Below are 18,459 nucleotides of genomic sequence, written 5' to 3'. Positions count from 1 at the left end.
GAAGACTGAAGCTCTTTTTCACTCCTCCCACCCAGCTATGTCACTGGATCAGACTCCTCTAGGAGAAGAAATCTTACTTCTGTTGCTGTCTGATGGACTGTTGAATAAACCTATTACCTTGCAAAAAGTAGGTGTATGCTGTTTAAAATACACGTATGCCAGCCCTCTTGAGACCTAGCTTTAAAAGGCTTCCTCGGGTCACACAAGATGTCTGTCAAAAATGACATTTGAGACAAGTTTCCTGAATGCCATCCACTCTCATGGCTGCAAGAGCATTCTTCTTTCTCTAATGCAGCACAGTGAAGCCAAAGCAATGAAAACAGGTCACCCACCATGGACCAGATCTCAGGAAGACATGACCTAGTTTGTACTTCAATGAAGTCCATACAATTACAGCTAGAATAAGGGCACTTAATTGTGGCAGTCATCTCCACTAATGGGAAGGAGGCTCATTAAATTGAAGGTCATGTCAATTATCTACAGCTAGTTTACATATGCAGTCAATTACCTATCTGTATTATTTACTTCTGTATTTGCATTCAATGAGAATTGACCAGTTAACTGTTTTATTTCATTAGTTTTACTTATTTTAAGCAGAAATCTAACTGCTTAACAGGTTGTATTTCCAGCAGAGAGACCTGAGTAACAGCTGTGAACATGAACTTGCTTTTCTGCATCCTGATATGTGCTATGGAAGTTGAAACAACTTTCAGTAGTGAATAGATTCAGAATGCTTTAATCTCCAGAAAGGAATGTGCAGTGGAAGATAAAATTAGCAGCAAGACGACATTCATTTTCTGCCTTGCCATTTTCTAAGACCTTTATACAAAAGTTCAATTTACTAAATACTACTGAATGGCACAGGCATGAGTTCCTGCACTACGCATCATTACTGGAGTGTGTGAACAGATACCAAAATGGGATGCATGTCAGCACATGATTTGCAAAGACTAAGTGTACTGAGAACAAACAGCATTAACCTTTAACACATGCATAACTGGATGTCTGACGCACTATGGTTATCCTTACGGCTATTTATGCAAACTATGTAATTATTTTTTATTACAGAAAATATAGCCCCCCCATCTCCCATCTATACATACACAGGCACGCCCACACCCAATTTGTATTCTTGTAAGTTGGTGCTTCATGTCAGGAAGAAAAAAAATATTTCATTTTTATTCCCTCATGTTGGTTTTCCCTGAGGGAATAAAATCTACTTAACCATAATGCCAGAGATGGCAGAGACTAAGCCAGCACCATTTTGAAGACTAAGACAAATTACAAACAAATTTATAAGTAGTTTGTAAACTACAACTTTTAACATAAGAAATTGTCTTTGATCTCATGCTACGGAACATTGCCCATAGTACAGCCTCTGAGAACACAGCATCTCCAGCAGTGCCTACATTGGCTCTAGAGAGCATCTGTTTAAAGTACTGCAAGGAGTTTGTGGGGTTACCGGGGTTTATCGGACTCTTCCCTCTAGACATGCAAAAAAAAAATCACAACTTCTCCCATCAAACAGGTGAAAAAGAACCCAAAGAAAATGAATGCCAAAATATTAATGTCCCAGCGTTATACCCTGATCTTTCACTAACTTATGCATCAGAGTTTCCTACAGATTTTCTTCATACCTTTCTGGATGCCCAAACAGCCATGCAAAGGACTCACATGCTTCAGAGCTCTAAGAAAGAATTCAGACGCTCTACTGCGTAGACTAGACAGTCTCATCATTACAAGCATGCTTATACTTCAATTGGCCAAGTACGGGACTACAAGGAGTTCCCAGCAGGATTTCTGTCGGACAGATCTAAAACCCATTCTGCCCATACCAGGAAACAAGCAGGATGGGTTTTGGCAGCATGCGCAAGTAAAGAAAGAGCAGGCCAAACTCACAGATGGTATCAGAGGTTTTGGAGAGACAACACCCATAGAAGAGAACAGATGTGCACTATTTTTATACTTTTACAATGGGAATTAATTGTTGAGCGAGGGACACATGCTGCTTTTCCAGCTGTTTGTGCAGCATCCCACACAAGGGGCACTCAAACCACACAGGGGTTTTACTAGGACTACTGTAAACAAACTAACTCAGCTCTAGAAGGGCACGTGTGTGTGCCACTGTGCTTATGAAACAATTCGCTTAACTGCAACAGTTTTTTTGCCAAACCCTCATGTTGAAATAAAGGTATATGGGGGAAAGTCCCCTTCAAATAGAAGGTGCTACCAACAGGCCTACTTCTGTTCATCAGCAGGAGTAGAATGGGTAAGATATGCGATACTCGTATTGCCATGCCAGGAATACTGGCCAGTAGAGATACAACTTCCAAGTTTAAGACCTCAGCATTAGTGAATTCCAGCTTCTGAACTGATTTCAGGCTTAGAAAGCTGCATCAAGCTGGTTTGGAGTATGTGTCACAACAGATTCATGCCACTACTGTGTTCATTCAGAAGTACAGTTATGACTTCTGTGAAAGCAGAGTTCACCTACAGAACTGGTTATTTAAGAAAAAACATACTAAGCAACAAAACAAGAAGCCAACCACAAAGCCACTCCATGGAATAATTACTCCACGCCAAGATACTGTCTGGTTCCTCCATGACAGCAGATAATTACAGTTCTCTGAAATCATTCGCTTCAATAGCCACTAGAGCTTTATTTAATACTAATTCAACCTGTGCGTGGAAGAACATTAGGGCAGAGTCTCGGACCTCAGAGCAGCATCTGTGGTTTGTCTTCCATTTCACCACTGCTCTTTGGTATGAAACACTGCACTGAATCGTCACAGGACCAAGCTATTCTGCCAAGCACACACATGAAGTTAAGGATAATTGGCATTCGAGAGCAGGAACAGAATGGAGCACGTTGCATGCAAACTAGCGTGTGTTGGATCCTTTGTACTGTGACATGTGTCCAGCAGCCCGCGAACAACCCAGAAGCTGCTGTACCAGTTAAACTTGGATCTTGCGAGTGCCCAGGAACTATTGAACAGCATGTAAAACATCCCACGCACCCATCAGCTCTGCTGCGAGTGGCAAGTTTCCTAGGACCTATAGAACATTATGCACTCACCAGGAATGTAAGCGAAGCTTAGCCAAGGAAAACCAATGGTTAAAAAGCTTAAGCATCGGATGGAGCAGTTACCCACGGTTTGGGCAGGCAGTGCTTTCTTAGAGCAAGGGAGGAGAGCAAGGGCTGTGCCCACTTGCTGTAAGATACTTACCTTAGCTGAGACCCTGACTGTGTGTGGCATTGCTGTTAGAGAGTACCTTGCTTTTAGCCATAGTCAGTCCTTGAAATGAAGCAGATCAGTATGTTGTGATGTGCATGAACCAGAAACTGGAAATGCCTGTTGTCAGAGTCCTGACAGGTATTAACAATATGCCTGCATTTGCCAGGAGTGTTATCAGTCATCTTTTGGCTTCCCGCCCTCCTGTGCAGACTTCTCAACACATGCTGAGTCCCGTTGTTAACACAGCACCTCCACAGAAATACCCTCCATACACAGAGGAGGCATGAGAGCTTCTGCTGAGGTACCAGAGGAGCACCTTCTGGAGTCCAAAGTTATACAACACAGGGACAACCAGACGAGGAGCAGGTTTTTTTTTTTTTGAGGGGGGGGGGAGGTTCACAAAGCCACCTCAAGCTGCATAAATGGAATAATGAAGAGTTTTAACTTACTGAGGACATCAATGCCATTGGATGGGTTAGCAGTCTAATCCATCTCACTACGCAACCAGCCCTGCACGTGTCCTGCTGTGACAACTGTTTTATCTTTGGAGATAGCATTGTTGCTGCAAAGGTATGTTAATATAGTAGCATAACTACTGAAAACACTTTGGAAAGACGTGATGTCTTCACCACTGTTATTTTACTAGGACAAAGCAGCATACCACAGATTTCCAAGCATTAGAGTTGTTAGCCCTCCCACCACGTGGTTTCATGTTGAAAAAACCTCTGCAATCACTAAGCCTGGTTTTCTGTCCCTAACACAATTCTAAAAACCTGGGGGCCTGCTCCAACTGGATTCAGAGGGATCCAAGTTCCACAGACAGCACTGTTTCCACAGTCACATGTTGTAACTGGCATGCAAGTAGCTGAGACCACCCAGAGCAGCTTTCCTCCTCCAGCCTTCCCTGGGCAAGCCTCACTGGCTCAGCAGCAGTTGCCCAGCCAGTTAGGACCCACACACCCACAGACTTACACCACCATGTATCATTGCTTCCACTTCGTAAGTTTTGTAGAGGAAAAAAGTCAGGAATTACTATAGGAAGTGTGGTGGTATGCCTGCCAAAGATGCAAGTGTCTGAAATCAGGATTCAGTTCTTTTTCAGTTCATTTTCTTTTTTCCTGCAAGACTGCAGGTTTTTATCAACCTTATGCCTTCTCCCAGCTGTATAACCATCTAATCTCTTGCCCAGAGGAGTATTACACAGATTTCTGTCAACATGACGCACTGACATTGGGTTGTCCCATCCCATCCCCCCAGTTAAAAATGAAATGTACCTGGCTGATGACTTCTCATATAGTCATTAGATGCAGAGATAGATTGCAGCATCACAGGAAACTATTTCCATGAGAACTGTTAGGGCTCATTGAAGTAGTACATTCCAGTGAACCTGATTGTGGTGTCCAGAGTCACTGCCTAATGTCAATCCACAGTGCTCTCTTCACAGATTTGTACCAGCTGTGAAGGTGGCCCAGCATTTATGTGGTTATAAAATCAGATGGGGCCAACACTATAGCTAATAGCTCTATCAGAACAACTTGTGACAGGTTTGAGTAAAACAGCTTCCTCACACTCAGGATTCCTCAGGGATACATGCATATTTGGTAATAATTACACTTTCAAGAGGAAGAAAAAAAGTTTCCTAGGTGTGCAGACTAGCTCCTCCCTTCCCCCTCCGACATAAGCACACAAATAGCCCAGACATGCCTATAAACAAAAGTATGCAAAATCCAGGCCAACACAATCCAACCTCCCTCCATGCCACATTTGGGTGTTTTGTTTCATGCACACACACCCCCAACAGAACAAAGTGGCTTTGCTGCCAGTGTACAGTCCTCGCTGTAAGAGCCCTTAAGCTCCAAAGGGTAGGTTCATAGATGGGATTTCAGTAATTAGACATTCCTCTATTAAAACTTCAGTACCTGTCCCTTCACATAAGCAGATGCTACTGCCCTGCAGGGAAGGAGAGCCTCTCCTCAAATAGCTAGGAGTGGGGGGAGGAAAGAGAGAAACATGAAATGACTCGGTATGAAACAGCTAGTTGTTCTCCCTCTCCTAAACCTCCGCACAACTCAATAGATTACCTCAAAATCGCAATCCTAGCCAAAATCAATGCTGCCTTATCAGAGATGATCAGCAGTCCTGGAGAGGTTGAAAAACCTCACAAAGACACTGCAAGAGAAGAGAGACCTGGTACTCACAGTGCCGAGCCTCCACTTCTACTTTTCTTACGGAACAGACCATCAAAGCTTCCAGAGTGCTTTGCGAGCACTGCATCTCACCACACTTCAGTGAGAGGAGGAACCATCCCAGAAATGGTCTTTTCCTACTAAGCATAAAGAGGCCTGAACAAGTTCCCCTGGGTTGCATGGCAAGTCACTGCTGAACCGGTGAACATGGGAGCCCCCGCTCCCTCGCTCCAGCCACTACCACGAGCTACCTTAACCATATGCATCATTCAAATATTTTGCAACTCTCTCTACGGCAACTTACATGTGTAACTCAGAAAGAGGCTGGGCAGCTGATTAAAACCTTAGGGGTATTACTTGAAATACATATGCTAGCTCAATTCCATCTGTGTTGTTAATTAGTTCCTGACTGTAGGTTAAATGTAGGGCATGTTGTCACGAGCCTAAGGTGGGGTGGCAGGACCTCCTGCTATCGCCATATGGCTTTTTGTTTCTTCCTTCATTCTTCAGCTTTTAGCCTCATGCTTCTAGTTTGTGGGCTCAACCATTATATAACAAAAAACAAGAAGGAGGCAAATAGTGCTAATGCAGAAACATCCTTCACCATTAAAACCTCTAGGAGGCTTCAAGTGAAATGCAGCACAACTTCCTCTCTCATCCAGAGGCTGCTTCTAGCCAGAACAAATTTGCTATGAAATTCAGGAAATACCTATTCCCATGAAAAACTACTGCTGCACAAGTAGGTATTTACCAGCCCTATAAACACAAAACAGGCTGCTTGCCAGAAACCAAAGGTCAGCCTTAACTTGCATAAAATGGAGATGAGCAAAGCCGTGCCTGCTCATAATAAAGATGCTTGGCCTGTACAGGGAATGAAGCAGGTCTCATCCCAATCAAAACAATCAAATGGAGAAAAAAGAAAACCTAGCTTCAGTATACCAGCAGTGTCATCTCCACAAATGCATTTTCTTTGTTAGAAATATAAATGGCTCCAGACAGTCCTAGTCAAAACCACACGTCACGTTTGGCAGTATGCCTGAACATGACAAGGTATGCAGAACATCGGCAGCTCCCCCTCAGTCATTTTATAGTGACTACGACTTGAATGCTAACCGGTCTGGTGGTGCCTTGCAACTGAAAATTTGCTCTAGAGTGTTTTCTTTAGAGGAGACATGGAAGGTATTTATTGCATTTCCTAGCTGTCATTGCACAGCTGTCCTTTCATTAGCCAAAGGCAGGTGAAATGATTTGCTCTTTCTAAGCACAAGATTTTTAAATTCTCAGTTACAGGAGTCAGAGCAAGGAAAAAAAATATATCCAACAATACCTGTGTTGAACAATATTGATTAAGAACAGATATGACTTGATGTTTGAGGATTATGGAATTCAGGATGTCCCATCTCCACTCATCAGACTTGGAGGCAGCCAGCTTCTGCAGGCATTGACCTCTAAGTAATTTCTTGCTAAATCGTAGTTTTGCCACCCCATCCTTTTTTTTTTTTAAATGGAGGTATGTGGAATTGATTGACTTATCCTTTTAAAATATCCTTGCTCATCATGAGCATTACTGCTACTTTCACAATTAAAATTGCAGAAAAGGTTTGCACCAGGGGCAGCAGAAATTAATCATTAATACAAAATAAAGAGAACAGGACTTGAAATGAGTCTTCCAAGCTTTGTTCTTGGCTTTAAATTCAGATGCCAATCATTAACCTTTAAGGGGGAAGCTCATTTTTGAGCTTGAGGCTAAGCATTACATAACATTTGTATTTCTGTGATTGGATACAAAGAAGCACCTGCCTGTCCTTTCTGTGCACCATTTCACTGGCAGCAACCTGCATACACTATACCAGTACCCTGCTGTTGTGAGATGTTAAACATCCTTCTTTGCCTCCCATTAAATAAAACCAACCTTTCTTCACCGATACAGAACATTAGATGCCAAAAAATAATGACATTGACATAAACCATTATGTTTATATCTGGGAAAGCAAGAATTGAGTACTTGGGATGTATTTATTTCTAGTTTTGGGTCAACCCATTGTAAAGATAAAGGGCAGTCACGAAGTTCAGCAGCAAACTCTTACTCCACCACAGTTTCCTGGCACGGGTTCTGGTTAAGGCACCCTTGCCAGCTTGAACTTGTTACTGGCTTTGCTTCCCCCTTGGACTTGCACTGGTTTGCAGTACAAATTTCTATCAAACAACATTTTTCTCTTGGCATTTACAGCTCAAACTGGATTATCAACTCAAAAGGAATGTATATACCAAGTGAAGATCCAAGTCTTAATGCAGACAGCCAGCAGGCACAATTATGTAGAAATACCACAAAACAAGTCCCGTCGCTCATCCCGACTGTCCACACACCTCTGTAGCGCGGTGACAGCTGTGACGACAGGGAGGTTGGTTTACTTGCTAATCCAGCCCTTGAATAAAGTTTAGATTTTGCTCCTTTTCATTTCAGTGTATCAAGTACTGAACACTTACAGAGAGCCATGCCCAGCGTAAAGAAAGGTAAACTAAACCATATGGATACTAAACTTTGCACCAAGCTTAGAAAGTAAATGGCATAACGGACTAAGGAATCCAGAGATCATAACCTCTAATTCCTTGATCTAGACAAAACTGCATTTCTCCAGGAGCTGTTATGTTTAAAGAAAGCTGTGTTTTGATCACGCTAGATAAGGTATAACATGTGCTAGGGTTGGCACAAGATTATGCTTAACTCTTTTATAAGATACATACTACAGGATTCAGAAAAAAAATCCAAAAGGACTTGAGTCCTGTTCTTATTGTTACGGAATTAAGCTTTTGCTGCAGCAACATGCTTCAGGTCTTTTGCATGCTGAGTTATTAAAGAGCATACAACAGCACTTCGCTGAATTTCTCCTACTTTGATCTTTTACCAGAACCTTCCTGCTATGGTACACGTATATAAGGGACTACAAACCTAACTGTAGCCCAGTGCCTATAGTGGAGAGGCAGAGGCTAGTTGCTGAGCTCCAGGTGAGCCACGGGTAGTTTTTCCAGTGTTAGTTTGGTATGAAAGCTCTCTCCTCATACAGCCTCGTATAAACAGCCTGCAGTTGCCTCCTGACTTGAATGGCAAATGGTCATGTGCCGCAGCTCCTCCGTTTCCCACAGCAAAACTCATTTCCTTCAGAAAACACACTAAGCCCTTATCCTGATATACCTGACACTGGCAGATTTAAAATATTTAAAAAAAATTACCAAAACTATCACCTGGGAAGACAGTCAGTACATACTATCAACCAAGGGCTTACATTTTCGGGATTCTACGAGCTGGAAGTCCTCAGCTCCCACTGAGGTTTGGTTCTGGTGGGTATCTTACTTCACGGGGTGTTCTGGAAGCCCTAAGCCAGCAGTTATAATGAAGAGCCCCCAAAACATATTGTGTCCGCAAGAGCCGAGCAGAAATAACAGCACATGAGATTATGAGTTTGGTGAATGAAAAAGGCACATTGATTCTCCTTGTAAGCAGTTCCTGGCAAATTAAATAAGGAACAATGCTGCTTATTCTGCTCTCCCAAATGCAGAGCCTCCTATTGCCAAAAACTGGTGTACAAAACATACAAATATAAAGTTGTGAGCTCAAAACAAGTCTATAACCTAAGCAGAGTAGATACAAAAAAACATATTCCACATCATTAGGTCTGTAGTAGCAACAAATACCCACATATCTAGTTTCACCTCAATATTTAATTTTGAAACTGGGAAATGCTGGGTCTAGTGAAACAAAGCTAATTGCTGCAGAGTCAATGTATGAAGAATATCCGAAGCTTTTCTTTCCCAGCAAACATCTATTGCAGGCTGCCCACTAGTAAACAGACCTCATTGAGGGAGCAGGGGAAACAAGCACCCCCACGAGCCAGCGCAGACCCTTAAGGAACCAGTTCTACATCGCACCTTTTCAGTGAGAGCTTTGGACACGCTACCAAGTCTCACCAGCACCTGCAGCAATTTGACTTGCACAAACTTCTTCAGGTGTATTGCGAAGTTCAGTCAACAAACGATTTACACAAAGTGATCCTCCTTGTTTACCTATCTAAGCCACCTAAGGAAGACTGCACATAAAGACTCGTTACCTGCATCGCCCAACAGGATTCGCAGGCACCACCCTTGTCCCAGGGCTCAGCACCGCGCTCATGCACACGCTCAAGTGGCTTTTGCCAAGGAGGACCAACTGGGATTAGCAGCCCCACTCATCTTCATCGTCCAGGCGCAGACGGAGAGCCGGCCATAGCGGCGTGTTTGTGTCATGCAGCTCTAGGTGGCGGTAGCTGCTCAGATTTCGAGATACCAGGAGATGCTTATCTCAAATTTAGCAACCAGTATTCCTCCCAGCCTCCAAGAACTGCCTTTCCTAATTTGAAGTGTGACCCCCTCCCCCATTTCTTCATAATTTATAGTAGTCTGAAGCTGAGTCACAAGGATTTCTGCATTTTCCTAACCAAGTACACAAGAAAAGAAATGAACTGCCAAAGTATTGAGGTAATTTATAGCGTAAAGCATCGAGAGCTTCTAGCCGATCAAAGGACTCAGAGAAACAAACATAAGAACAATCATGCCTTCTGTTCTGTACAAATGCCACGGCCAGAAATAACTGTCCTAATTAACTGGTTTCAAACTGACTTCTCTGAAAAATACAATATTCTTACCGAGAGGAGTATACAACTGCTACAGCCTTATGGCAGCTGTCACTGGGGCATGAGAATTCACTAAATGAAGTTTCCTTCTGCTTTCTCTAGTTGTCCACGGTACTTGTCTTCAAACAGCTGTATCCAGTTGTGATGCCTAAATTACACTGTAATGGGCTGTTCTGCTACCACCAGTATCAGTGTTACGAAAGGATTATGGTCATCTCAAATCAGCACCATCCCAGCCAGTCCTCCGCTCACAATTTATAAGCGGTAGAAATTGTCTGAGACAGGGTTGGCTTTTTCTTTTGTTGCCCAGACCTGCCTATCACATTAAATCTACAGCATCTTCAATACCACAGGCTGTCCCAATGAGATGTTGAGAGCTACAGTTGGGTGCAGCAGCTGAATTCCACCTGTCTGTTGTCAACTGATAATTAGCTCCTGAATGCTGAAGAGGAGAAAACATGACTCCAACCCTACAGATCACCTACACTTTCTCTCTATGACTATTTGACCTGCTTAGCTTGGAAAGCTCATGAAATGTGTTCCTTATTTGACTGCTCAGAGCCTGTAATTGTAAGCAACGTGACCAACTTAAGATTACGTTGGAGCATGTAGCCCATAATATAACGGCTACCCTACCAATACACTCTTGAATCTCCAAAGTTAACGCATTTTATTTTTCTGCTACTGTATATTCTAGTGTTTCCAAATCAAGTAGCCTAAGTATTTATTTTAATAACATGCGAGTTTAAGGCACTGTAACATAGTCACCAGCATTAGTGCCCAGCAAGATCTGTTATTTATTTTTACATTACAAGAGCAGTGAGGAGTCCTTGCAGGGACCAGGACCGCACGCACACAGAGAAGACAGGCAAGATGATCCCTGCCCCAAACAACGTGCAGTCAGCACTAACGCTGACGGATGTGCGCCAGCACAGGAAACAATGGGCTTTGTGAGCTGGCAGCGGGCACAGCCTACCAGCCCCATCCCTGCCTGTCCTTCAGGCAGCTCGCTCAGGCCACATCGCTGCCACCTGCCAGCAGACTACAGCAGGGAACAAAGGTGCGGTCACACACAGCGCCTTCCCACCTGGAACTGAAGGCAGCAGGTTATTGAGTTACCACGTCACTTGGGCAATACACAAAAATAGCTGAGCGTCAGTGCTTTTCAAAGCTTCCTTTTCAAGGGTGTTCACAGCTAAGCATTACCAAGAATGCCAGCGTATGAACTGACCTAAGTGATTGAGAGCTTCCTAATTCAGCAGCAATTTAGCTATTTAGGAGGAACCAAGTGCTCACAACAGATGCTTGCAAACAGGTCAAGACAAGTTGGTAATTAACCTATTCAAAGCACATATCCTCTTCTAGTGGAGCCTCCACCAATTCACACAATGCCTAACATGCGATTTCTAGTGCAAGCACAAGACACATTCAGAGAACAACATCTCAGCCTTTCACACGAGCCAGGAAGGCAGATACAGGAAATACTTTTGATTTTTGATAGGACCACACTTGCTCTACAGTTCACTCAGTAGAGCAAGTTGTTTCTTTCTTTGATGCCGGCTTATGCAGGGAAATGATGAGATGGTCTCCTACTCATGAGCTTCTCATGACCTGCTTTCATACCTGCACCCTGGCAGAGAACTACTGCTGAGCTGAAGGTGCAGCTTGCTGTGTTTTCCTAGGGGTAGCGATGGGGCAACAGTTGCAGAAAGCCCTACAGGTACCAGAGCAGGCTTTTAACTGCAGCTGCTCTCAGTTAGCATTGTCATTGCACACAGACCTTTAAAGCAAAAGCAGTGATCATCCTCTTCCACTGTATTCTTTCACATCTTAATTAATCTTTGAGATCCCTTGCATCTGTGCACTGTTTCATAGTACTCCAGCATATGTAGTACTACAGCATGCTCTTAAAAGAACATTGCTTGAAACTAAACTTTTTCAGCTTAGCCTCCAAGACAAAAGTCCTTTCCCATTCTCCTCCCCTATCTCCCTTGTTACATCTGGATTTTTCAAATAAAGCGTTCTTGATCCTTCTGACCAGGTTTACCCTCATTTCACAGCCATACAGCAACAGGATCCTACTCTGCAGCTCTGGAAAGCAGAGCACACTGGCAATTTGAACAGAAGGCATGCTACTTACAAATGGGTTTTCCCAGCTGAGGTTCAATGAGGCTGAACATTAAGTGGTAGTACTACAGCAGAAAATTGTTGTGAGTTACGGAGCCCTGCAGAAAGGCTCCCCTCATACCTCTTCTCAGCAAGCAAACAGATGAAACCGCTCTCAGCTCCTTCAAGCTGTTTTGTACTCCCAACGCAGCCATTGCCTTGCCCCGAGACCAAGGCGATGGGTCGGTTGGCACAGCCCTACGCGCACGCAGCCTACAGGGACAGGTTTCTGGACCCGTACCCCTGGGCAGTGCCCCGAGGGGCCCTGCGGCTGCCACCCGCTCCCCCCGGGGCAGCGCAGGTGGGCTCACGCACCCCGGGGTGCCGAGCCGGCTGCAGCCCCCGGGCAGGCCCAGCAGGGCCAAGGCTGCTCGGGGCCCGGCCGCAGCCCGCAGGGTGCCCCGGCAGCTCTCACCACGTACTTATCGGGCCGGGAATTAGCGACGGCACAGACACCGGCCCGGTAAAGCGCACTGCCGGGACGCGTCCTCCGCGCTCGTTAGGTGCGCGTTACCAGAAACATCAATCAGTAACGACATCGATCCCGCGGCGGCAGCAGCAGCCCCGGGGCGCCCCGTCATCCCCAGCTGTTACGGGGAAGCGCCCCTGCCGCCGCGCCGACGGCACCGCTCGGCCCCCGCCGCCGGCACGGAGCCCGCGCCCCGCCGCCCCGCGGGGGCCCGGCCCCATCCCGGGGGGTTCCCCGGGCCCGGCCCCGCTGCGCGCCCACCGCCAGGGGGCGCCGCGCGCCGCCCAACGGCCGCCCAACGGCCGCGCCCGCGCAGCGCCCGCGCCCCCGGCCCTGCCCCGCGCCGCCGCCGCCGCCGTCGGGGCGCTGCCCGCTGCGCTCAGCCCCGACGGGACGGGACGGGACGGGGCTCGGCACCGCACGGCGGCGGCGGGGCCGGCAGGTGCCGAACAAAGGGGCGCGGGGCTCCGCCGCCCGCCTCCCCCCGGCCCGGCCCGGCCCCGCGAGCCCCCGTCGGGGCGCCCCGTACCTCGTCGTCCACACTCAGCGCGGCCGCTCCCCAGCGGGCACTCACATCCTCGGCCCGCCGCCCGGCCCCGCCGGCCGCCTCCCGCCGCCCCGGCAGCACGGGCGGCACCGGCGGCGGCTCGCGAGTCTCATCGGAGCTCCCCGAGGGGCGGCAGGACGGACCCCAGGTCCCGGATCCCCCACCCCGACGCCCGCCGAGCGGGAGCTTCTCGGCTCGGCTCGACCCCTACGAGCGCCTTCGCCCCCCGGCCGGGCGCCTCCGGGCAGCGACCGCAGGCCCCGCGCTGCCCCGCTTAAAGGCTCCGCGCCGCCGCCCCCGCCCCGCCCCGCCCGCCCGGCCCGGCCCCCGCTCCCCCCGGCGCCCCCCGAGCAGGGCCGGGCAGGGCGCGGAGGGGCCGGGCCGGCAGCGGGGAGCGGGGCGGGGGGGGGGGGACCCGCACCGGCGGGTGTTGGTTTACGGCGCCGGGCGCGGAGCGTGTAAATGTCGCTCCCGCGCTGACCCCTGCGCGGCTGGCCCATTAGGAATGCAATCAAGATAATGGCAGGCATGGCTTATTAATGAGCGCCACAGGTAACGCTACACCGGCGGCTTGCCGCAGGCGGGCAGCGGGCGCACGGCTCGGGGCGGCTCTGCCCGAGCCCGGCGACAGCGACAGCGACAACGACGGCGGCAGCGACGGGGCCGGGGCGAGGCATCGCCCGCCGGGACGGGCAGGGGCGGCCGCGATGCCCGCTCCCCGTGCGCAGCCCCCGGCCCCCCGGGCCCCTCCTGCCTGCGCCGCAAGGCCGGTGAATTATTGATAGTGGAAACTGCACGGCGCAGGCAATAATGGCAGCCCCTGATTGAGTGGCTCCATCCGATCTCGGTAAAGACAGAGACGTGGCACGCTCCCCGCCGGGGCTGCCGGGGCCAGGCGGTGCCGGGCTCTTCTGCCAGCCGGGCACGGCAAGCAGCGCCCACGGGCCCTCTCGATGCAATCCATGCCCAAGGCCCATCCATCTCGCGCCCGTTTATTTCTCCTGGGAGAAATGTGTGCAACTCATTGCTGCCTTCAGACGGTCTGATTGCCCGTGTGCTTTTGCTATGAAACACCTGCATTTATGAGATCAGTAAAGTCGTAAAACATCCCAGGCGTTTGAAATCTGAGTACACCTAAGGCCTCCCATATAAAACAGCTTTTAATATATATTAAGGGAAACAATCTTGGTGGTTAATATCCTTTGCAGCTTTAAGAACTTCTTTAAAAACCATGCTCGGGTACCAGGACACAATCCTCCTTGCACTTGGGGGTTCGGTTTCGCGTGTTTGGACGGCAAGTGTCCCCGAGTGGGGAAGACAGTTCCACCTCTTTGTCACCACGCTTTCCAGACCACAGCCAGTCCATTCCCAAGAAAAGAGGTGGCTTCTCAAAGACCCTGCTGGCAGCCTTGTCCAGGGAAATCGCACCCAGCTCTCGCTGTCTGATAGGTAGGTGCTAAGAATGGGGGCTCTTCAGGCCCAGTCCTGCTCGGCTGCCTCTGTAGTGTTCAAATCCTGACATTAGGAAAGTACCAGCCATTTCTTTTCCCGTCGTTATATACCTGTATAACCCCGTATCTCTCACTGGTGCTGCAAGGCAGATCTCTGAGCATGGTTTCAAACCAGAGGATTGTAGCTGGAACTTGCCAAGTTGCTGCATGCATTTTGTTTTATAGCCTTGGACTTCCTTCCATGACACCGTTCAGCTTTCCAGGTACAACTGTATTACCACGGTGCCTGATTTCACCCGGGGCTGCACATTTTAAGCTGCTTTTTTGCCTTGTGAGAAGACCAAGCCGGCAGAGTTTTAATATTCTGTGTTCATAAGACGACGCCTGCAAATATTTGAATGATCTACCAGTCGAGTTGAACAGCAGCAGGGGCTACTTTAATTAGCTGCAATGTAATACACCGCACACATGTTATTCCTGGAGGAGGGACTCGTCTCCTCGCACACTAGACATGCAGATGAGCAGCAGCGAGTGTCATGCTTTAGAGACACCGAAGCATCTGCTGACTGGCTCTCAGGAGCGAGGAAGACAGCCCATGTTCAGAAAGAGTCTGCTTGCAATCAGAGCAAGTTTTTTAATTCTGGAAAGGAAGCATGTTACGGACTGCCGTGGTACACGCTTGCAGCTTTGCTCTGCTGAGAACGTGGAAACCATCAGTTCCAGACAACTGTACGCTGAAATTCCCATTTTGCTCCACTGCGAACACGCTGCCTTTCGCCCTGGTACCGAGATCTTCCTGGGGAAGAGGTGTGGTCAGAGAGCTGCTCTATCTTGCCGGTATAATCAGCCCGTGGGGGATTATCACCAGCCAGTGCTTGATTACTGGGAAAATGAAAAAGTAGTGTAAATAATGATCTGCCTGGATTTTAATGCACGTACAATCTGGGCTCCATATTTTTCAATTAGACGTTGACTTCAAGGAGAATTTTGTATGAGTGAGCCCCACAAGGTTGGGCCCACGTGGCACTAGTTTGTGAAGCAACCAATAATCCTCGCGGGGAGACACTTCCCTGGTCAGAGCGCAACTTCTTGTTCCACAGGATGCCCACGGGGCTTAGAGGTGTCCACAAGCCCTCGCCTTCCCAATCCATGTGCAAGGATCAGAGGTCCCCAGGCGCTCCACGACAACTGCTCCCATTGCACCTCTCTCTGCAGGACGCCTGCTGTCCGGCCACGGGTGCAAAGCCCCAGCTGGGCTTTGTGGGCACCTGGTGGTGCTCGGCAGGAATGCGGCAGCGTGGGCTGCACGGTGGGGAGCAGCTGCACGTCTCTGGTTATTTCAGCTGGGTGAATTCGGTGCATCGAGCCTCTTGGTGTCCCCACCGTGGCATGCCCACCGTGACATTGAGCCTCTTCTTCCTGCACCTAACTGGTTAAAATTATTTTCTGCATACACCAATTACACTTCACCCTATTCCATACAGCGACAGAGAAAGAGTAAGAAATAGTACAACTAAGAGTTGTCAATCAATATAATGTTGATTTATCCCTGCAGCAGTATCAGACTGCTTGTAGGGGGGTAGGACCATTGCCTTTTGCTGAATTCAATTTAAACTATAGCATAGGCACTAACGATGCCGTAGATACTACAAAGAGCAAAGCAGAAGCACGCACATCTGGTTTCTGTCTCAGTGGAGGTTATGCATTATAGTGATTGATGCACAAGGTCCGAATTTACTGATAAACTAATTGTATGATAAAGTAGTTTGTGGGGCTCTTAAATTCCCCCATTGCAATTGTAAGAGAAGCAATAAAAAAGTCAATATTAGAAAAGAATAAACTTCTTAAAAGGTCCACAGTTGGTCAATACACAAAAGGCACTTCAGCCTCCCCCCACAACTGTATCTTTACACTCCCTGTTTCATTAACACAGTATCTCAACCTGTTTTTCGAAGAGAAAAAGGTCAAGAAGCTACAACTTGGACTCCCTCTCACTTGGTTGTCGGGAAATATAAACTAGTCCTGATTACACAAATGAGAATGATGTTGATGTGCTCGGGTTTTGACACTAGAGTATTTTTTCTATTAATAATTTTAATTGCCTGAGGTCAGTTCTTATATCACTACAAGTATTTTATGTTTAATTATGTTTATTCATGTTTCCTAGTTACCTATCTTTGCTATTTTTTCACATTAAAGGACTGGAAAGTTCATTGAAATAAACTTTTCCAACTCAAGCAATGCTAAGAATTGCAATGAGTTATAAACACGATTGGAGGTTGCAGGCATATCACGTTCGTAAGACAGTGACTGAGCTGTGACGCCACTCTCTGATGATTCAGCGATCACGGCGCATGCCCCGGAGCCCTTCATGCACCCTGCTGACACCAGTGGGACCAGCGAGCCCTCAGCACCCTTGGGGACCCAACCGCTCGCTGGGGACCCCATGTGTCTCTCGGCCTCCTGGTTCACCCCACGTCTGGCCCTGTGGCTGCGGCCTGCCAGGTGGCTGGGCTGCCGTGCCCCCAACAGCTTGGGGTGGTCACCGTCAGCACCAAGTGAAATTTCACCTTCAGTGAGCAACGTCCGCAGAGAGGTGCTTCAGCCTTGTTTTAGCAGGGAAAGCATTACGAGAAACAATGAAGTTGGGAATGCAAAATCAAAGATCTTTCATTAGATGCAGTTCTCAGGCTGTGTGTGTACAGGACAAAGCAGCAAAATCCACCCTTTCAATCACTGGGACTGAAACCACAACATTTTTTCTGGAGAAAATATCACCTAATAGCTCGGCGCCGTCACCCTGCAGCTACAGCAAAAGCAAATTAAAAAAACTCCAACCAACAATTAGAGTAATTGGTCTCTTCTCATGTCTGCTAAAGGTATGCCAGTTTTCCATCGTGCGGGGGATCTGTACCCTGGATCCTGTCCCATGCCTCCTAGTCAGGGATTTCAGTGCAATTTACGCGCACGGAACTGCTGCAGTAACAAAGCTCTGTGGTAGGTGCAGATCAGATCCTTGCCGACGAGGAAGTGCACGCGCCCGCCGTGCGGAGAGGCATTAAGCTGCTCATGACCGTACTTGCTGTGGAGCTCGCCCCTGCTGCGCCCACGCCTCGCCCCCCTGTGCAGGTGCCTCTGCTGGCATCGGTTGGCGCTGAGACTGAGAGCGAGTCACACGTGGTGGTGGCAGTGCACACGTGCCCCGTCAGTGTGCCTCCTGGCCGGGCACAGCCACCCCAACAGCAGGACAGGAATGGCAGGAGGCAGGCTCCACGGCGGTGTGGGAAGGGGAAAGAGAACCTCCTCCACCCCTGGAGGCCAGAAGCATGTGGTTCCTGGGGCTGGGAGAAACCAGAGCCGCGGGCAGTGAGACGAGATGGCCGGGGACGCTCCTGTGACAGAGCCAGCCACTGGAGCCCTGCGCTGGAAGGGGATCAGCAAGCGGGTGGTGCGCCTGTGGGTGAAAGGTGCTGGGATTGAGTCAGCTCTCCTTTCCTCGACATACTCACTGTGCTTCAATTAGATGCAATGCAGCGGATTATTTTTAATATTTAAAGGGATCGGATTCCAGAGGTTTAATAAACTTAGCCAGGCACCTTGTCTGACCTGACTGCATGTACTTGCCTCACCAAACCCTACTCAGTCCGTAACTCTGGAGAGCTTATTTTGGATACATCCTGAAAGTAAGCCAGCCCCAAAACCTCAGTGAAACCTCTGTGGCCACACTGCAAATGCCC

At 48.2% G+C, this 18,459-nt stretch overlaps 1 protein-coding gene across 7 annotated transcripts in view; it reads right to left on the bottom strand.

Annotated features, from left to right (window-relative positions):
* Window positions 1–18,459, bottom strand: part of BDNF (brain derived neurotrophic factor) — a 64,652-nt gene that overhangs the window by 8,274 nt on the left and 37,919 nt on the right. Inside the window, exon 1 of one of the 7 annotated variants that reach the window (XM_083838031.1) lies at window positions 13,254–13,533. The exons of 1 other annotated variant lie outside the window; for it this stretch is intronic. Coding sequence is in view for 1 of the 6 variants with exons in the window: in XM_083838029.1 (XP_083694155.1) it covers window positions 9,529–9,534 (6 nt within the window). In the remaining 5 variants the exon portion in view is untranslated. Of the gene's footprint in view, window positions 1–9,528; window positions 10,033–10,101; window positions 12,181–12,229; window positions 12,634–12,677; window positions 12,844–13,253; window positions 13,534–18,459 lie in introns of those variants that run through there. 5 more of the 7 variants (XM_083838035.1, XM_083838032.1, XM_083838033.1 and 2 more) reach the window with 5 other exon arrangements.

Source organism: Anser anser (genome assembly GCF_964211835.1).
Source record: "Anser anser genome assembly, chromosome: 5".
Lineage (NCBI taxonomy): Eukaryota > Metazoa > Chordata > Aves > Anseriformes > Anatidae > Anser > Anser anser.
The sequence above is the reverse complement of the archived record's forward strand: the minus strand, read 5'-3'. Positions and strand labels throughout refer to the sequence as shown.